This window comes from Lycium ferocissimum, chromosome 5 (assembly GCF_029784015.1).
Source record: "Lycium ferocissimum isolate CSIRO_LF1 chromosome 5, AGI_CSIRO_Lferr_CH_V1, whole genome shotgun sequence".
Taxonomy (NCBI): domain Eukaryota; kingdom Viridiplantae; phylum Streptophyta; class Magnoliopsida; order Solanales; family Solanaceae; genus Lycium; species Lycium ferocissimum.
In genome coordinates this window covers 55,700,678-55,723,436 of record NC_081346.1, presented here as the reverse complement: position 1 = coordinate 55,723,436, position 22,759 = coordinate 55,700,678, and the positions used below count along the sequence as shown (strand labels likewise).

Below are 22,759 nucleotides of genomic sequence, written 5' to 3'. Positions count from 1 at the left end.
ATATAGATAATAAATGCGGAAGTAATAACAACCCCAAAATCTGGTCTGGACTAGTATAAAAGTCACTATTTCAAGATACAAGTCTGATATGCAGTAACAATATCAAGTATAACAATATTATCTCAAGAATACAAAATAGATAGTTATATACAAACGAAGAGTCTCCGGGCGGATCTATCTAGCCCTGGAATCTCTATCAAGTAGACATGGATCACTCTCCATGACAGGACTGGAACTAGTAACAAACTCTACACTTAAAAGAAGAGTACAACAAGAGTAGCATCAGTACAAACAAAGACGCACTGAGTAAGCATCACAGGCTGAATAAGATTAGTTCACGCATATAAGCATAAAATCAACAAGATAAGCAGGTAAGCACATAATTCTCAAACCAAGTCACAGGATATCCCATAACCGAATCACCACCTAAGATGAAGCTTCTAAATCACAAGTCTGTCTTATCACAATAATCTCAACCGATAATTACAACCCAAGTTCTGACCTAGGCAGAGTTCCTACCCAGCAATCTAACCGAGTCCATAATCTGATCCATGCCACCATAATAATACGAACCGACCATACCAAATCAGAAATAAGGAGTCGCATGATGATGCATGATAATATGTAATGATGTACAATGCAATGTAATGCACTAGCCAAATACCTCAAACCTGTACACACATGCTAAAGGCTTTTTTTGCACAATAGTCATGACCCATTGGGGATACGCAAAGTCCATGTACCCCTTGCTCTGGAATAGACCTCGGATCACGAGTTCACAAACAGGTCACACCTTCACCCCCTGTCAAAAATGCCTTTAGTATATATTAAGATAGGACACATCCTCACCCCCTGTCAGATGTGCCTTTTAAAAATATAATGTATGAAAGATGAGTATTCAATATATGTTTCAAGTCTATAACCCCAAGATTAAACATCAACTCAACAATATCATGCTAATCAATGAAATTAATTGCCGATAAAAATGCAAGTCACAATACCATAAGCCATATCAGGACTTAGCAAAATCAGCTCAACCATCGAATAAATCGTACAACCCATCTCGATCGTCATAAAGAGTCTTTGACACCCTTTACTTCTAAATATTGCACGTACACCTCACAACTAAGTCTTGTGCCACTAAGTGCTCCATTTTCTCATGTATCATCATCAGTACCAAGTCATAATTCGATATCAACATATATGTGAAATGAGAATGTATGACATGCATGATGTCATCATAATTATACAACATGATTCAGGGCAAATCTTATTATCCTTCCTTTCTCCGATGATAAATGACATAACCAAAGAAAAATGAGTGCAATACATATCATAACACAGCAAATTATGTAACAAGCCTAATCACAATAACAGGGCAACACGATACAATCAAAAACACGAGTATATATTAACTCCTTCCTCCTTATATCACAACAAATACACCTCCTAGTTAATACATAAAGTAATGGTGACAAGCTCACATAATCAGAAGTCATACCAACCTAGGTAATTCCAAACAGACATCTTGTCCAAAGACCTATTCATGCTTTCTCCCGTCATTTCTACATAATATATGCATTTTGCTAATCAAAGTCTAATTAAACTAAGTCGTAACCTACGTCGAATGCAGAACAGGAGCCACGAACTACTCCACATGAGCCTTCTATTTTTTAAACGCCTCAGAATGATGGTAGTCTAGTAAATAACGACAGACCATAATGCTAAGTAAGCCACAGACCATCTAATCAAAAAATAACAATTGGGGAAAAAGACCCAATTACTTCTACCCTTATCAATTGGGTGAACCATTACTTGATTGGTAAATTTGTCATAATCTCAATCCCAACAATCATAATATTCTGATTTGTGGGTTTTCTAATCAATTTAACCTCTTTTAAACAGATTTTAGGCCAAAGTTCTCATTTTTATTAGAACCCTAACTCTCAATACGCAATTTCCTCCATAGGTAATCAAATTCACTTCCTAGAAAGTGATAACCTATATGCCTAGATGATTAATCCACAAAAAGATCAACAACCCATCAATTATTTAAGGATTTACTAATTCTGGGGTTCTAGTCTTTTCCTTCACCATTAGAGAACATTAAATTATTCATGGAACTTAAAGATGATAAACAAACAATAAAAGGATTAAGACTTACCTTCAAAGAGGAGTTTGACGCAAGCCTTAGAAAACCACCTCTCACTTTCTTAGAAACTATTTTTTATGTTGTTATGTGGGGATTGGCTTCGAAATTTGCGATATAAAAGTCAATTTCTGCCTCCCGTCAATCGGGGCAATAAAAAAAGTTTCATTGTAAAGGGGGGCCTCGCTATATGTAACTTCCCCCACTACGGCAGACCCACCAGGTACAACAATAACTGTCCGCGCTAAAATGATCATAACTTCCTCAAAAGAAGGTGAAATGCGATGATTCTTTTTGCTATAGCTTCGTAATTATGATACAAATCTAATGCTTCAATTGAAACAAAAAACAAAGGTCGTTTGTTCAATATGGTGCCCTTTATCACCAATGTACTTTGGTGAAAATATTGAATACGAGCGCGATATAACCCAAATCCATCTGAAACTCTTCGGAATCTCACTAAAACTTGTAGATAAGTCCAAAATCATCATACGAACTTGTTGGAACTTTCAAAATATCGACACAGGGTCATGTTAACCCGATGTTGACCGTGGTCAACTCTACCCCTTTAACTTAACATGTTCCTCCACCGATTACTCAAATCACACTCAAACCTTTTCGGAACCAAACCAATGACTTTACTAAGTCATAAATCACGTTTCGAACCTAATGGAACTGTCAAAATTCGATTATGGCGACTTTTACCCAAAAATCAATTATTGTCCTAAGGTTTTTCAATTTAAGAATTTAGATTTCAAAAATCCTACTAGAACTCGCCCGATGACCTCGAGAACTGAGTCACCCTTCCTCACAGGTCAAAATAATACTAACGGAAGTCAGGGAAAGGTCAACAAGGGTAAATTGGTCAAAAATACTATAACGACCAAACAGGTCGCTACACCGTGCCAGAGTTGATCCCAAAGAGATTCAAGATGCCGGACATCCCAAGCTACGATGGGATGATAGACCCACAGGAGTATATCATGGGCTACACTATGGCGGTCAAAGGGAATGACTTGAAGGAAAAGGAAATTGAGTCGGTTTTGATCAGGAAGTTTGGTGAGACTCTTACACGTGGTACTCCCAGTTGCCAGAACATTCGATTACCTCCTTCGCTATGCTGGCAGACACATTCATCAAGGCCCACGCAGGGGCAAGAAAAGTAAAAACAAAAAAAGAGACTATCTTTCGCGTCGCGCAGGGAGAATCAGAATGTCTTCGGGACTTTGTCACTCAATCCCAGAAAGAACACATGCTCCTGCTTGTGGTGTCGGATGAGTGGGCTTCCGAGGCTTTCACCAAGGGGTTAAATTTTTTAAGTTCGGATGCCTCCCAAAAACTCAAAGAAAATCTTCTAGAGTTTCAGGCAACTACTTGGGAAGATATTTATAATAGATTTGAGTTAAAGATTCAGGTGGAAGATGACCAGCTGGGGACTCCCACGGGAGACCTCCTCAAAAAAACAGACAAAAGTTTGGTCAAAATTCGGGTTCCTTGAAGAATCAGTCCTAGCCTTATCTACCCCCAAAAGCGATCAAAGCGAGGTCCAGGCTATCGATCATTGGAAAAATCAAATGCAAGAAAGAAAGAGAACCACGGAAAGAACAGTCGTAGGTTATAGAATCAGAACAAGGGCAAATCTTTTGGATCCTCTTCGAAGAGAACGGAATATCAAAAACTTTCAGATTAGAACTTTATCATCAGTGTAACATAGATAGTGGCCATGCTAACGACCTATCTGGCATCACGCCCCCTAAGCCTCTACGATCCGATTCTAATACCAGGGATCAAACGGTAATGTGCGAGTTCCACGGAAGCCTTGGGCACAAAATAACGAAATGCAGGCATCTCCGGGAAGAGGTGGCCAACATTCTTAACAAAGGGCATCTCTAGGAATACCTAAGTGAAAGGGCGAGAAAAAACTACGGGGGAGCTGTACCTACGAAAAAGAAGAACACTTCTGATGCCCCTCCATAGGTTATCAACATGATTTTTTGCGGATCCAAGATCGCCAGAACTAGTTTCACCACTTCCAAAGATATGAAGATCTCGGTAACACGAGAAAAAAGGACTCAGGAACTACCGAATGAAGACTTGATTACCTTCTCTGACGAGGATGTTGCAGGCATCACTTTACCACACAACGACGCCTTAGTGATCACCGTGTTGATCGACTACTTCTAAGTAAAACACATGAAGGTCGATTCGGGGAGTTCTTCCAATATCATCCACTGGAAGTTGGTGAAAGAGATGGGCCTGTCGAAAAAATCATACCGGCTACAAGGGCCTCTAGTAGTTTCAACATGTCCAAAGGAAACTACTAAGCGAGAGATCGACTTACCCGTGAAAGCCGGAGGAGTTATCAAAGAAACCAAGTTCTATGTGATTAACGGTGATATGCATTATAACACGATCTTCGGAAGACTTTGGCTCCATGAAACGAAGGTGGTACCCTCAACTCGGCACTTGCTACTAAAGTTCCCTACTCCAGAAGGGATCAGGCAGATCCTGGGGGAGCTGCCGGAATCAAAGGATATGTTCAAAGTTGAAGAGCTAGAAGCAAGCAAAGCAGTCGCAGTCGATCCATAGCAATCACAAGAGATTCGACCCATCTTAGAAGCAATTCAGCAAATTCCCCCATGAGATAAACATGAGGTGGGTTCAGAGGACGAACGCAAAGACTACTATAGAGTTTTGAGATATTTCCAGCTGCCTGACAACTCCGAAGCCGCCAAATCCACCGCCGAAGAGCTCGATCAGGTCTCCTTGCATCCAAATCTACCAAAAATAAAGGTATACCTAGGTACGAGGCTAACCCCGAAGCTCAGGGAGTTGTTTCTCAATTATTTAAAAGACAACAATGATTATTTTGCTTGGTCCCACAAAGACATGATAGGGATAGCCTCGGATATGGAGACCCACGAACTTGGGCTAGACATCAATTTCCCGCCTTTGCTCCAAAAGAAACGGCCCATTGCCGACGTCTGCAACAATTTTGTCAAGGAAGAGGTATCCCATTTATTAAATATAGAGTCCATCCGGGAAGTCAAATGCTCGGATTAGTTGGCCCAAGTCGTGGTACCTAAGAAAGGAAATAAATTTAGGATGTGTATCGATTTTAAAGATCTTAATAAAGCATGTCCGAAGGACTCATTTTCGCTTTCGAGTATAGATCAAATGACCGATGCTACGGCCGGTCACGAGGTAATGAGTTTTCTCAATGCTTACTCCGGGCATAACTAAATCAGGATGCACCTAGAGGATCAAGAGAAAACATTATTCATCACAAATTTCAAAACCTATTATTATAACATAATGCCCTTCGTGTTAAAAAAAATGTCAGAGTCACTTATCACAGGCTTGTCAATAAAATGTTCGAACGACAAATAGGTAACAAAATGGAAGTTTACATTGATGACATGATGTTTAACACTCTCTGTATAGGAGATCATTTGAGTCACTTACCGAAAACGTTTGGGATCCTGTAGCAATTCAACATGAAGCTTAACCCAGAAAAGTGTGCTTTCAGGGTAGGGTCTGGAAAGTTTCCTTGTCTCTCAAAGGGGGAGAAATAAATCCAAACAAGATCAAAGAAATCGAGGACATTTCGGACACTCTAGAGGATGTGAAGGCAATACAACAGTTGACCACCCGGATTGGGGCACTTAACAGATTCATATCCCAGTCATCGGAGAAATTCCACAAGTTCTTCTTGTTGTTGAAAAAAAGAACGACATTGAATGGATACTGAAATGTCAGCAGGCACTTCGTGCGCTTCGTGATCTGAAAGTATACCTGTCATCTCCTCCGCTCATATCAAAACCAAGGGACGGTGAATGTACCGTTAGTCTATTTGGCCATCTCAGAGGTTTTAGTAAGCGTTATTTTAGTATGGGAAGGGAAAGGTACGTAGTGTCCAGTATATTATGTGATTAGAGTCATGTCCGGGGCCGAAACACGATACCCGCTTCTGGAAAGATTGGCCTTCGCTTTAGTGATGGCATCACAAAAGCTCCGGTCATATTTCCAATGTCACCCTATTACTGTTGTGACCAAATTCCCGTTACAAAACGTGCACCATAAACCCAAACTTTCACAATGATTGGTGAAATGGGCGGTAGAGTTAAGTGAGTTTGATATTGAGCATAAGCCACGGACTGCAATTAAGTCTCAGGTTTTTGCAGATTTTATCGCCGACTTCAGTCTGAGTGTAACTCCCCAAGCTTAAAAGGAAGATTCCTTGGTATCAGGAGCTACACCTATGGTTTGGATTCTATATACCGATGGTTCGTTCTAGGGGTATTCCTACCTACCCTTACCGGAGATATTGAGGCTGGTAATAAATAACGTACCTTTAACTAACAACGAAGCAGAGTATGAGGCTTTGATTGTAGGTCTTGAGTTAGCTCAAGGACTATGTTTTGAAGTCATCGAGGTAAAATGCGACTCCCTGTTGGTAGTGAACCAAGTCCACATCGTGTTCGAAGCAAAGGAGGAGCGCATGTTGTGGTACCTCGAAAGGGTGCTCAAATTGCTTTCCAAATTCCAAAAATAGACGGTGGTACACATACCCAGGGAAGAAAATGTAGAAGCGGATGCCCTTGCCAACCTGGGCCCTTCCACAGAGTCAACAGGACCAACCTCAGAGCCAGTAGCCCAGTTACTCCATTTGGCGCTGGATTCGGTAGGGTATGAGAAGGTAAATTCCACTAGCCTGGTCTGGGACTGGCGAAATGAACTATTGGATTACCTGAAGCATGAAAAGTTATCGGACGATCCAAAGGCGTCGAGGGCCCTGCGAACCAAAGAAGCCCGGTATTGCATCATTGATGTCCTGCTATATCGGAGATGTTATTACGACCCGATGGCATGATGCGTAGGGCCCGAGAAAGCTTACTACGTAATGAGAGAGGCCCATGAAGAAATATGAGGTAACCATTCGGGTGCAGAGTCGCTAAAGAGGAAATTTATCAGGGCTGGGTGTTATTGCCCCAGAATGGAAGAAGGTACGAAGGCATTCGTTTGAAGATATGATAAGTTCCAGTGGCATGTGAAATTGCTGCACCAGTACGGAAAAGAATTGCACCCGTTCGTGTCCCCTTGGCCATTCATAAAATAGGGGATGGACATAGATGGGCCTCTGCCTGCCGGTATGAGACAAATATAGTTTGGGCTACTAATGACGGATTACTTCTCTAAATAGGTAGAAGCAGGAGACTACAAGAAGATCCGTGAGAAGAAGGTGATAGATTTTATATGGAAACATATAATATGTCGCTTTGGGATCCTAAAGGAAATAGCTTGTGATAACGGGCCTCAGTTCGTTGGATCCAAGATCACCAAATTCCTCAAGGATCTAAATATCAAACACATCACCTCCTCTCCTTATCACCCAAGTGCGAATGGACAGGCGGAATCAACCAACAAAATGGTGATTCAAAATTTGAAGAAGAAATTGGAAGAGGCAAAGGGGTCTTTTCCATCCAAGCTGCCCAAGATACTCAGGGCGTATAAGAAAACGGCAAAGTACCAACCTAGTAGCGGATGGAACGTTACTACAACCGTCGCACCAACCTCCAACATTTTAAAATAGGGGACTTGGTACTTCAGAAGGTAACACACAGTACCAGAGACGTAAATGCAAGAAATCTGGGTTCGAACTGGAAAGGTCCTTATAAAATGACTGGTATAGCCGACAAAGGATCATATCAGCTGGGGGATTAAAAGGGCCACAAGCTTCCAAGAAATTGGAACGTCAGTTTCCTCAAAAAATATTATGCTTAGCTGGGGATGACGAAGCCATCAGGAATGCACTTTTTTCCCTTCGATTTGTCCCAATTATTTTTTTCTGGCAAGGTTTTTAATGAGGTGTCTAGTTCTTTGTTGACGTCTTTACTCAAAGCAATTGTCCAGTGGTGAGAACTTCACTTTTTACTCCTAAACACTGGGGGGGAGGGGGGGGACTATATACACTCATGCAGAGACTAAGACTAAGCTCCAAGCCAAAAGTCAAAATAAAAGCCGTATACTGTCACTGGGGACTGCCTGGGTCAGTGGAGCTTTCAGCACATATAACCGGACTGACCACACTAGATGGCAGCTGGATAGTTGCTTTTTGTATTATACTTTTGAGATTGAGGAAGAAATAAAGACTACCTTTCTTTTCGAAAAACTTATCGAATTTCTTGCCACTCGATAGCAGAAAATATTAACGGATGCCATTTATGACATACCGAAAACTTGTACCAAAATGAATGGGAGATGTCCTTTTCTAAAGCACCATAATAATAAGGGCACTCTCTTATATTTAATCTTGCAACAAGAGGTTAAATTTCAATTGCCTTAGCGATTGAACAAATCTTCACCGGTACGATGACTAGGTGTTTTAAGCAAGAGACTGTACAGGATCCGTTAAGGGGAGTTAAAGTTTGTAAAACAAAAACCAAACGAGTTGCATTATGGAATGTTAAGATTAAATCCCTCCGGCTCGAAACTGCGAGGCTTTAGAGTCACAAATTCCTTCTCCTTATCTTTTGAAGCAAAAGGTGATTTGTCTTAGAAAAAGAAGTAAGGCACGCAGAAGCAATTTAATGTAAGGAACAAGTCATTTAGAAGTAAGAAAATAGGTCACCATTATAGAAATTATCCGGGCTTATAAGGACCCGGAGGTAATAGCTCACGAGCCCAGGAAACAAACCGATACACTCGATTCCATGGCCCCCTAAGGCCCTAACAAAACAAAAATATTCAAAATAGTCGCTCAAAATGAAAAACAAGGGCATGGACGCGCAGGCCGAACGACTGTAAAACTTAAAATCAAGAAGAGGGAGAATCACCTCTGGTAGCAAGAAGGGTCCCCAAGCCCTCCTGACCGAGCTGCTCTTCTTGGAGGTCTGAAAGTTTGCCATTGCGGATTAGGCGGCAACAAAGTCAACATCAGCGTCCGGCAGGGCCTCTGAAAGATCCAGTTTGTTATCCAAAGTGTCCTGGAAGGCGTCCCGGTGTGACTTCAGAATGGATAGGTCACGAGCTAAGCTCGCCCTATGCTACTCAGAAATACGACACCGTTGCAGCCTTTTCCATCGGGTTTGGAGCCGACCTCTGGTAGCTTTCGAGCACCTCTTCTATCCCCGACGTACCCGCTCGCTCTCCGCACAAATGTATCTTGCTTAAAGGTTCTGATGGTCAGAGGTCATAGACTGAAGAGATTCCTCTTTCTCTTCAAGGCTCTATTTCACCTAGTCATAGCTCAGCCGCAGGGAATGCTTTAAAGACTCAGATTCTTGACACCTCAATTGGAGCGTCTCTACTTCTCAACGAAGGAGGCGGTTCTCTTCAGTGGTCGCAAGTCCTCGCTGGGGTCACCACCGGCTTTTTATTGTCGTTAGCTCCGGTCAAGGTGGCTCTTAAGATCTTGTCACCACGACAAGAACACTTTCAAACTTTGTCCTTGAGAGCCAGGCTGAGCAAAACTTTCTCCTAGTTCGGTGAAGTCAGATGGTGTTAGGTGGGGCTCGGGCCATGCCTCTACCCTCTGGCCATCTCCGAGGGCGCTGTATCCTCCGGAACCCAGGGATTCTCTTAATCGTCATCAACATCAACCATACCACAGTTGGCCTGCACCTCCCTCCATGCCTCAATAAGGCGGTGGCAGGTCCTCACATAGGAACCTATCCCCTCGGTTGAAGTTTCAACATGTACGCGAAAGGGCAGCGGGCCCTGCATTTCTGGCCGCTCGAGGCTCGAGTTGCAGTATTCATAATATTGGACAAAGCATCTTTGCTAGAAGGAATCTTTTGGGTGGACGACCGGCTTGTGGGGATTCCTGCAACAAAAAAAAAGATTATGAGCATGAAAGAACACTCGAAGCGTCTGCAGAACAGGGTTCAGTATCTTACCATGGCTCTTTCCTTTCCACCAATCGGAAATCAAGTTTTTCCATGTCCTAACGGTTTCGGGAGAAGCTCGCAATAGAAACAGCACCCAATCAAACATCCCCTACAGGAAACTAGGTACTATGGGGATAGCTGTAAAATAAAGGGTGGCGTTAATAATCATGAACGTGGGTAGAACGGGCAAAAGAGTAATAAAAGTTTGAAATTATGGGTATTGTTCCAGGTTTTTGAGAAAGGTTCCGGAGAAGCACGGTGGAGGAAATCGGTCTAGATCATAATGAAGTGGTCACACCACCCTCGGTCAAAGTCATCTTCAGCACTGGTTATCAGCCCGCGGATGCCCCGGGGGAACAAATGAACTATTCCTCCCCGAAACAGACGAGAAGAGTAAAGTTTCATTAAGTAGTCGATGTTGAAGGCTAGTCCGGAAACTTTTTTGAAAAGATCGGGCTCGAAATTATTGGAAGAATTCTTAACGTAGGAAGAACAAGTTCGTTCTTTGACCTTCCCATGAGCTTGGTCGGCTAGGTGCTGGATGCAGTAAATTGTCCTCGACAATTAGGCGCAAGTTGGCCAAGACAGACCTAGTGCCTACGACAAAAGTTTTAAACTATCTGAGGGATCGAAAGCGTAAACCTGTGGTGAAGGGGTACGTATAAATCATGGAATAGCATTCAACATGGTGTGTTATCATGGCCTCCGCTCTGACTGGAAAGGCCACGAGTTCAGGGCCCCAGTTATGGTACGCATATACCCTAGGAAGGTTATCATTGGTTATCAACGAATTAATTTTGCCCACCGATTGGGAGCGGGTGCCAATGCGTAAATCTCCCACGTATGCGAAATCGAGAGGCAGAATTTTGGCAGCAAGGGGACCCAAGCCAATTTCTTGAGTAATGGAAGTTTCAGGGGCTTTCGCTTGCCTTTGGAAAGAAGAACTCTCAAAGGTGTGAGAGGAAGAAGAAAGCGAGTATGTGGGTCTAAGCAGTGGTAGTACTATGGTTGAAATCAGATAACGGTTTTTTGTGAAGAAATTTTTGACTTTTTGTAAAGGAAGCAAGCGTATGAAGTAGAAGGAAAGAAATAAGTTGCATGAATGAAAAAGATTTGGGAAGATCTCAAGTTTACAGGGAATGATATCTTTGACTAACACGAAACGAGAAGTCACTTCCTATCACGAAATGAAAATCGTCGCCACCTTCAGTGGGCAGTGATGGCTCTATTAGTAGACGTGACGGCTGATGTGACTGATCATCTCCTTTTCCCGTGTAAAATTAGGGAGTTCAAACCTCTTCTACTTCCCAGTTACACCTGTTCGGGTTATTGAAAAGTAGGGGACTATCTATATTGGGCTAAATTCGTAGAATACAACTGGACGAATACCTTAATGACACGTGTCAATAAGCATGACTCGGATCCCCATCAGCGCACATCATCCTCGATAAAGGCCTAATGACACCGAAGGAGTTAAAGGGACCGGTCGCGTGCTATAACAACATGGGACCGGTTAAAAGGCAATGCTCAACCGTTACAAGCAGACTTTCCGCCTTATACAGGGCATTAATTGGTTTTATTGCCCTCTTTATTGTACATCATTATTGTGACATCAATGCGTATTATTAGTAGGGGCATAATTCATGGAATGTGTACCCCAAGCTCATAGTATAAATAGGACTTATCATTTCATTGTAAAGGACACGAAATCCAAGAGATATACACAGAATACGTCCCACATTTTCGCTCTTTAGTTTCTTTGTTATTCGTTATTATTCCTTGGTCTGATAAGATGCGAACCAGTAGCACGACCGGAGAAGTAAGTCCGAAGCTGCATCACAGCTCAGGCTATTCTAATTATTTACTTTGCTTATATTTCGTTTACATCGATTTAATTGTCAATTACACTGTCTTTATTGGTCACCTTGCTCCACGTGTCCTTGACCATGTACAGAAATTCAACTGAACCATTTTCTGGGTAATCAAGTATTTTCCTCTGGGTAATCTCTACAATTAGAGTCATCTCTCTTTCTTTGGTTTAGCTTTAGTCAGTCTATTGCATATTTGAACGTTATGACTTCATTTTTGGCATATACTCATATTTAGTTTAAATCAATATTCTTTGTAATCCTTTCTAATATATGTTTTCAATCAAACATGCCACTACATAAATGAAATAGAAGGAGTAGAAAATGTAGATAACAAATTTCACGATCACAACAACAGCTATTACTTAATCCCAAATAAGTTGAGATTAGTTATATAAATCCTCACTTTTCCGTTTAAGTTCAATTCATGCATCATCATGTTAATTAGTAACAAAAGTGAAAAATAAGGCAAATATATATAAATAACTGTAATAATAATATTGAAGTTATCTAACAAAATCAAATTATACTCCCTACTTGTAGACATCACATATATGGATCTTTTTCTACCATTGCGGCCTCAACTAATTGTAAGATATTTTAAGGCAACTTTATTTTATGTGACTTTAGGTCCACCTTGTCCTCTTTTAATACCTTCATTCACCATAGTTTTACATCTATTTACTAGTGTATCTGTAAATCGACACAGACAAATATTTTCAAGTTATCTCAAACGACCTTATCTATTTACGTCTTTTGCTTGCTTCAAAAAGACACGTCATATCTTCCCCGATAAAAAATAAAAGGAACTTTTATTATTGTGGTATACCAACCATTTGTTCGAGAACTTCCAGTTCCATTGTAGAATATAGATCTGTAAATAGATTTTCAGCGATTACCGGCTGGCAAGGCTTGGCGAATGTTGGATTTGTTTGAAAACTAACAAATTGACATTCATTAATGAATGTAATTACTTTTAACCTTATCTTATTTTGTATGTCCATACATTCTTAATGCGTGTTACTTGCACCTTCTGGAAAATAAGATCATTTTCAATCTTATAGTGAATAAATAAATTCCATGAACACAATTTTAACTATATAGAGATGCATAGAGAATAATAATAACACTTAAATTCTTGTTTATTCAAGATTGAATTGATAGTTGAGTAAATTTAAAGAACAACGTTATAGCTTTTTGTCTTCTCACTTCAACATTAATAGTAATCCCATGTTAACCAGAAACTCGTAGACAATAGCAACATTATAAGTGGTTTCTTATACGCCTTTGGTTGCTAAGAATGATTTGAAGAAGTGTCTTTTCAAGGACTCCATAAGCGATTGAAGGTATCTAAGCACTCCTAGATCGTTTCGCGGCGGACTTCGTGTCACACCCCAAACCCGACCCTAGCGCAACAGGCATCCGATGCTATGAACCACATCGGAAACACCTAATAAAGTTAAATAATTGACCATCTCACTTAGTCTTTCCGCATTTATCTAAAACAAGTCATTTAGGACTAAATGAGTCAAACAATGACTTCAGCAACTACCCACAGTAATAACATCTATCTATGAAGCTTCTAAGATAAATAAATTAATAGTATAACTTGGGGACGCAGTGCGGAAACAAAAAATAATAAACTAAGATAGAGGGGTGTCCCACGAACAAGCATGTGGGCTCACCAATAATCCTGAAAGCAGCAAGTTCTCCTAATCCGCACGCGTATCACGAACCTGCTCTTCTTTGTTACCTAACATACAACAAAAAACAACAATGGTATGTCTGAGTACTAGGTACTCAATGGGTGTCTACGAGACAATAATTAATAGCAAAATATATAAGTAATAAGTGTCGTTGAAAACAATATTGAGAAATAGTTCAAAGCAAATGATAACATCTCACGAATATCCAGTATAAGTCAATGATTGACGAAATAATCACTTTGAGTTGTCAAAACCCATTTCACGAATCATGTGACATTGGTCAATCCTTTTCATTTCTTCAACTTAGAAACCTCTAAAATCACCAAACCAAAACAAAACCCGCCCGATTATCTCGGGAACCGCGCCACCCATCCTCGCAAGTCATAAAAACCGAAATGAAACTATGAAAAAGGTAATTCGGGGAGAAAGAGGTAAGAATCCTAAAATGATCGAACGGGTCGTTACATCAGATACCAACTAAATAAAATTTCTTCCTCGCAGGGAAAAAGAATAAGGGAAAGTACCTGAATTGATAAAAAGCTATGGGTATCTACTCCGCATATCCGCCTCGATCTCCTATGTAGCTTCCTCAACTGGGCGGTGCTTCCATTGCACCTTAACTGAAGCTTTCTCTTTTGATATCAACTTCCTAACTTGCCTATCCAAGATCGCCACCATCTTTTTCTCAAAAGACAGATTCTGATCAAAAAGCATTGAGTCCCATTGGATTATATACGACCTGTCTAAATGGTTCTTCTTCAACATAGAAACATGAAATACAGGGTGAATACCCGCCAAACCCGGTGGAAATTCCAAATCATAGGCTACATCACTAACAAGCTGAATAATCTCAAAAGGGACAATGACCTCAGGCTTAGCTTTCCCTTCTTCCCAAATCTCATCACACCTTTCATGGGCGAAACCTTCACTAGAACCTGATCACCAACCGTGAACTCCATATCACAAACCTTCTGATCCGTATACTCTTTTTGTCTACTCTGAGCCGCTAGGAGCTTCTCCTGAATCAACTTTACCTTATCCAAGAAATTTCCCAAAAAATTAGTACCGCATGGTCTCACCTCAAATGCATTGAACCAACTAACTAGAGAGCGACATCTCTTACAATATAAGGCCTCAAATGGTGCCATATCAATACTCGAGTGATACTATTGTTGTATGAAAACACTGTCGAGGGCAAGAACTGGTCCCAACGAGCACCAAGGTCAATCACACAAGCCTCCAACATATCCTCTAGAACCTGAACAGTCCTCTCGAACTGACCATCCGTCTACGGGTGAAAGGCCATACTGAGATCCAACTGAGTCCCCAATTATTTTTCCAAAGTCCTCTAGAAATGAGAAGTGAACTGAGTGCCTCGGTCTAAAATGATAGAAATGGGAACTCCATGCAATCTGACAATCACCCTAACATAGATCTTCACTAACTTCTCAAAATTGTAGGTAGTCTTAACCTGAATGAAGTGTGTGGACTTGGTCAACCTATCCACACTAACCCAATTAGCATCAAACTTGGCCAAAGTCTTCGGTAGACCTACTACGAAGTCCATAACTATCCTATCCCATTTGGAATCCGGAATGGACATCCTCTAAGTCATACCACCCGGTTTTTTATGTTCATACTTGACCTTCTGACAATTTAAACATTGAGATACGAACTTCACTATATCTCTCTTCATCCTACCCCACCAATAGTGTTGCTTCCAGTCAAAGCTCATCTTTGTAGCGCCAAGATGGATGGAAAACCTTGGACTATGAGCTTCTTCAATAATCAACCTAGTCAAACCACCCACACGAGGAAAACAAACACGCCCCGTAATCCTCAAAACCCCTTCTCCATCAAGAACTGCTTTCTTTTTTTACCCTCACGACACCTTATCTCGAATATTGCACAATTTCACATCCTCATACTGTTGAGCCTTAATTTGCTCCAAAAGTGACGACCTTGCCTCTACACAAGATAAAACCTTGCACTGTTCTGAAATATCAAGTTTCACCATACTATTAGCCAAAAGAGTGAACCTCTATAGCCAATGGACACTCCTCAACAATCAAACATGCCAAACTACCCATACTCACTGCCTTCCGGCTCAATGCATCTGCTACCATATTAGCCTTTCCCGGATGATAAAGAATAGTAATGTCATAATCTTTGAGCAATTCCATCTTCCTACATTGCAGATCCCTCTGATTGAACACATGTTGAAGACTACGATAATCCGTAAACACCTCACAATGGAGTCCATAAAGAAAATGCCTCCAAAACTTCAAAGAAAACACCACCATCGCCAACTCTAGGTCATGAGTGGGGTAATTCTTCTCATGCACCTTCAATTGCCTCGAAGCATATGCTATCACCCTGCCCTCTTTCATCAACACACAACCCAACCTAATTCGAGAAGCATCATAATAAAAAGTAAAGTACTTTCCTTCCACGGGTAGATCTAAGATCGAGACCAAAGTCAATAAAGCCTTGAGCTTTTGAAAGCTTTCCTCACACTCACCAGGCCATTAAAAAGCCATATTCTTCTGAGTCAAACAAGTCAAATGGGAAGCAATAGATGAGAACCCCTTCACGAACCGTCGATAATAACTAGCAAGACCTACAAAACTCCGAACCTAGGTCATCAAAGCAGGTCTGGCCATATCCCTAACTGCCTTAATCTTCTTAGGATCCATCATCATGCCATCCTTGGACACCACATGCCCCAAAAATACCACTGAACTAAGGCAAAACTCACACTTTGAAAGTTTAGTATAAAGCTTCTTCTTCTTCAACAATTCAAGCACGATCCTCAAATGCGTCTTATGATCCTCCATACTACTAGAATAAACCAAGACGTCACCAATGAAGACAATGATGAAGTAATCCATAAAGGTTGTGAGGGTATTGGTAAGCCTAAAAGGACATGACCAAGAACTCATAGTGACCATAGCGGGTCCTGAAAGCTATCTTCGGAAGGTCTCTTACTCTAATCTTCAACTGGTGATAACCCGATCTCAATTTAATCTTGGAGAATACTGAAGCACCCTGAAGCCGGTGAAATAAGTCATCTGTGTGGCATATCAGATACTTATTCTGTATTGTAACCTTGTTCAACTGACGTGTCACACCCCAATCCTGATAGGGCATGACGGGCACCCGACTCTTATCAGAGTCGAGAGAACCCTCAGACATTCGCTCTATCGAAACCTGTCATTTCAAAGACTTTTAAGAACATAAAACTTTTCCAAAAAGAAATCATCTAAAATACATACTCTTTTAAAGTACACAGACGACTCAACTGACATCACTCTGTCGACATCTCGACAAACATACCACAGACACCGTCCGCAAAAGTCTCTAACATACACGAGATACCATAATATAAGTACAACGACTCGGCAACACTCCGAACGAGATGGAGCTCACCAATCCGGTGATAGCTTTCGAAAATATCCTATTGCCAACGTCTTCTACTCCGTATACACCGTTTTTGTGTGGCATGAAACGCGACCCCAGAAGAAAGGGGGGGTCAGTACGAATAGTGTACTGAGTATGTAAGGCAGGAATAACATCACAATAAGAAGTATAGGACATAACAGGGGATAAAGATGACCCGTACATTTGATTGCCTATTAAGGCGGATACCATACATGCAAATTTAACCTTTTTAAATCAATATGTACATAAAATCATGGAAGACATCTAAAACATTTTAATGAATGTGCAAAGATAAATTAAAACATCACAACAAAGGCCACAAAGACACACCCCCGTCAATGTGCCATATATATACACATCACGACGATAGCCACGAACACCCCTGTCCATTTGTGCCATATATATACACATCACAACGATAGCCACAAAGACGGCCCACATCGCCAATCGTGCCATATATATACACACATCAAAACAAAGGCCACAAGACACACCCTATCCCGTGCCATATATATACACACATCAACAATAGCCACAAAGACACCTCTTATCCAAGCGTGTCATATATATATACACGAACAATGGCCACACACATCCCACGTCAATCGTGTGCCATATATATACACATGACAACAATGGCCACAGCAGACCCCCTGTCAACTGTGCAATGTATATACACATCACAACCAAGGCCACAACATCACCCCTCAATCAAGCCGGGCACAGTAATACACAACAAAGGTCACGGCGTCATCCCACGTCAATCATGTGACTTATTTATACATGAAGAATGAAAATGAGTGCAACGCATAATCAAAATGAAATAGTACGACTCTTTAATGTCACACAATAGCCATATACATATATTATACTTATGGCATGTATCGGAGTTCAATAAAAACATATCGCTCTATCCCACCTTGGAGGAACAATTTATAAGGTGAGATCAACAACAATGACGTAAAATCGAGAAAATCATGAAATATCTTAACATTTTCATATCATCGTTGAAATCATACTTGAGACCTTTAAGCATAAAATCATCCTCACGTAACCCTCATAAAACATTCTCATTTTTAACGTCATAAAAAGCTTTAAGAGTTATAAACTTCTAGCTTTTGAAAACGAGGAGGTTATGGAAACATTTATGGAATCATGCCTTTGAAAGAAAGGGACGAGCCTTAACATACCTGAAAGCTCGCTTCTCGACTTTCCAACCTACCTCCTGTCTTGAAATCTACATATAAAACCATTCATTCTATTATTAGGCTCGTTGTCATATACTTATCCTAAGCCTCCAAATAAATCTTTCTCTAGAATGCGCAAAATTTCGGCAAAGATCTCCTCTTGTTATGTGCCTGGCAAAAACCTCAGCTCACCAACCAACAACAACAACAACAATACCAACATCAAAAATAATATTATTAACACCAAAATATTCCATAAACATCCCACACAATGTTTTATCCAATTTTCTGACCCATAAATTCCTTATACGCTCATTTAGTAACTTTTCATCCATAGATAAGCTTAAATCAATACTAATAAGGAAAAGTTCATACCTTTCACCCGCTAGAATTGCAATATCTTCGATTATCACCTTGAATCCAAGCCAAGTTTCACCGCAATACGATAGTATAATCGCAACGATGCACTGTCCTACCTTAAATCCGGAGATTATACTTAATTCGCGTTGAAATCTAGTGGATAAAAGTTGGAAGAATTTTCTAGAAGGTTTGGGAAATATTTGGAGGATTCTTGGCTGAAAAAAATGAGGTTTTGGATCAGATTTGGTCCTTAAATAGTGGGTCAAATTCGGGTCGGGTCACTGTAGCAGTTACTGTAGCAAGTCGGTACTGTAGCAGCACTGTAGCACGCGTTTTTGCTTTGTCAGCCAAACTTGTAACGTCCATAATTCTCTACTCTGATGTCCTATCGACGAGTGGCTTATTGGGTTGGAAACTAGACTCGACGAACTTCATTTTAGGCTTTTACCTTGCTTCAAAACTCCTCATCTGCTAAAAGATATTCTTTCTCCAAGTTGGGCCAAAATTACCCCTCATATTCTCTTCCAAGTTCCAACAAATTTAATTTCCTTAATTCTCTTGCCCTTTAGTCCTTCCATGGCTTACAATATACACTTAAACCTTATAACCATAAGTTAAACACATATAAGCTCACATACCTCCTGAACAAAGAACTCGAATCTCAACATACGAAACTACGGGGTGTAACATGACGGTGGTTGATACTCATCTGCATATTACCATTCTTCTCTTCACGAAAAGCATAGGAGCACCCTAAGGAGAGACACTAGGTCTAATAAATCGGTTGCTCAACAAATCCTGTAAGTATTCCTAAAACTCTGGCGGAGCCATACAATAGGGAGAAATAGAAATAGGTCGAGTGCCTAGCTCCAAGTCAATACAAAAGTCAATGTCTCGATCAGGCAGCATACCAGTCGAGTCTATAGGGAAAACCTTTGGAAACTCTCTCACCACCGGTACCGATTCTAGGAAAGGAGAATCCAAGCTAGTATCCCCGATATGAGCCAAATACGCAAAACACCCCTTATCCACTAACTTATTCGCCTGAAGGAACGATATAATCCTCTTTGCTGTAGGGCTAGGAGTACCCTTCCACTCTAATCTAGAAATTCTCGTCATAGTCAACGTGACTATCTTGGCATGACAGTCCAAAATCGCATGAGAGATAACCAGTCCATACCAAGGATGATGTCAAAATCAACAATATCGAGAATAACTATATCCACCCAAGTGTTGTATTCCATGAGCGTAACCACACAAGAACGATAGACTAGATCCACTACTACAGAATCCCTAGCAGGAGTAGAGACACGAATTGGTTTATCAAGCAAGTCACACAAAGATATCCAGACCTAAAGAGAAATAAGTAGACACATAGGAGAAAGTAGAGGCCGGATCAAATAAGACTGAAGCAGACCGAAATGATATATGTGATAAACATATAAGAAGCCTTGGCCTCTAGTCTACGAGGAAAGGCATAGAAGTGGGCAAGTATATCCCCGGACTGTGTGCCACCACGGCCTACCTGAGCTCCACCACTCAATAAGTAAGAACCGCCTCTACCAAGCTAAAGACCACCTATGTCAAGCTGCGAACATCCTCTACTAGAATATCCACCTCCTCTAGCTGGCTGTGCTGAAGGCCGAGGTGCTTGAATCCAAGAGCTCTATTGGGCTCCACTCTTTCTATACGTTGGATAATCCCTCCTAAGATGCCCTGTCTCACCACACTCAAAACACATCCTAATAGCCATGGGCTACTGAACTATCATAGACCAACCGGTGTACCCTCCACGGTCAGGGTGTCGAGAATAAGAACCCCGAGATACTTGCCCTGAACTGAAACCATTGTGCCCTGCACTGTACCCACTGTTCCCTGAAGAACTACCTACTGACACTGGATTGAGGATGATGGACCTTCTCATGGTTTCCCCAACCTCTAGAAGAAGAACTACTGGAACTACCAAATTTGCAAGCCCTCTTGTCATCGCCCTTATCAAAGAACTACCCTCTCACGAACTCACCCTCTCACAAACTCAACCTCATTTACATGATCCATTATTTCCTAGAATGTGGCCCCAGAAGATACTAACTACAATGTCGCCAATCGAAGTGCGGTCAAACCCTTCACAAACCGCCTCACTCTCTCTGCCTCAGTGGGGAGTAAGGATGCTGCATAACGAGTTATGTCGTGAAATCTGGACTCATACTCTGTGGCAAACAAGCCTCTCAGCTCTAGGTTGGAGAAATCATCCCTCCTCATGTCTCTCAAACTACGAGGAACATATTTTTCCAAGAAGACCTGATAAAGCTAAGTCTATATCAAAGGAGGTGACGCAGCTAACCGACAATCAATGTAGGACCTCCACCACTACTTGGCATCCCCAAGAATTTGAAAAGAAATGTAATCAACCTCGTGTGACTCCACTAAGCCTAGCTTGTGAAGACTCTCATAACAACTGATAATGAACTCATACGCATCCTCCTCGGGAGTACCACAGAACCAGGGAGGACTCATCTTAGTGAACTGCTCAAACATCTTCTGCTCATTATGTGACATGACTGGCCCAAGGACTAGTCAAGGAGCAAAGTTAGAAGCTGGAATCTCATCAATGCGGGCTGCCACAGCAGCAGCAGGTTGTGCCTCCGGAGTACGATACTGATCAGGTGTCTGACCTCCAACTCTAGTCTCTGACCCATCTAGAGTAGCTGGAAGAAACACCCACCAAGGTCAAAGACTCAAGAAGACTCAAGATGCGTACCATAGCATCCTGAATCACTAGCGTAACAATAATCTCTGGAAGAGCCTGGGCTGGTCCGATCTCCTCCTCATGAGCTTGTTGATTTTGTGAGACTACTCTGTTTCTAAAGTAAATTCTAAAAGAACATGAATTAACAGGTAAAGTTTGACTACGTCATAGGCTTCTGGGGGAAATAGTTACCGACTAATAGAAATGACTCTAGCAATGGACGAGTGTGATGATATAATTACTTAAAGAGTTATAGGTTATTGCACCTAATTTGGAGAAGAAATGTGGATATTGTATATGTGATGCATTTTTCTTAGAGGAATGTTCAGTTTTAAGTTCGAGTGAGGCAAGAGAAACTTTCAAATGCATAAGATTATGGTTTAGTACTACCTCCATGATCGGCATAGCTATTACGCAAAATTTATGATATTATCATTCACCCCACGAGTGGGTTTGAGGGAATTTCGGGTGATAATGATAAAAGTAATTTTGAATGGAACATATAAACCAGTAAACTTAGTAAAATCACCAGTAAACGCAAAACACACAGAGTAAACTAATGAACTTAGTAAAATCACCAAAGACACAATTTCGACTAATCATACCATTTACCATATCAAGTCTTTCACTTACGAACTGAAGATCACCACCGCCACTCACCAGCAACCAAAATATCAACACATGCCAACTCACAGGCGAACAACCATTCGATTCACCTGGGCTATTATCACACAATCTAATCGTGCTCTGGATTAAAATACCAACAGATGCACCAGGCTACATGCCACGGAGGTCAATCGTCCTCTAGACTGATACCGCAATAGATACACGGGGCTACACTCCACGGGGGTCAATCACCCTCTGGATTGACACAACAATGCTCAAAGCGATACGTTAGGATCCATAACGGCTAATTGTCCTCTAGACTAGCACAGCTTACCCATACAGGCCCAAACAGAAACAAATACAAGTCATGGCATATTGGCCAAATAATCAATCATGGCTTATAGCCGAATTCACTTCTCAAGTCATCTTCTTAGAATAAAGGTATTTCAAGTCTGTACTCATTTAGAAACCTTATTCAAATCACTTATGAAATTTCAAGTTTAAGAAAACCCATTCGAAGGCAAAACACATTTAAAGCTTCAATCTTTACAAATTAAGTTCAATCATCCCATAATGGGGCAAAGCATGTTCATCATAATATTATAATTCGTAAAAGGTTCGATGCGGGCTTGACCCTACACGCACATGACCTTGTTCAAATATCACCTTTAATTCAAAAATAAGTTCAACAAAGATCTACCACCAAACTAGGGTTTCAACTTGTACAAAAAATAGAGAGGATTCTCAAAAATTTTGAAAATGGTCATACATCCAAATACGTTTTCGAAAGAAAGTAGACACACT

General features: G+C 41.0%; 1 protein-coding gene across 1 annotated transcript; it reads left to right on the top strand.

Moving 5' to 3' along the window:
- The first annotated feature begins 4,342 nt into the window (after positions 1-4,342).
- LOC132057834 (uncharacterized) lies at positions 4,343-4,738 on the top strand. The gene has a single exon (XM_059450426.1). It carries the CDS (start codon positions 4,343-4,345, stop codon positions 4,736-4,738), a length of 396 nt encoding a protein of 131 aa, XP_059306409.1.
- The last annotated feature ends 18,021 nt before the right edge of the window (positions 4,739-22,759 follow it).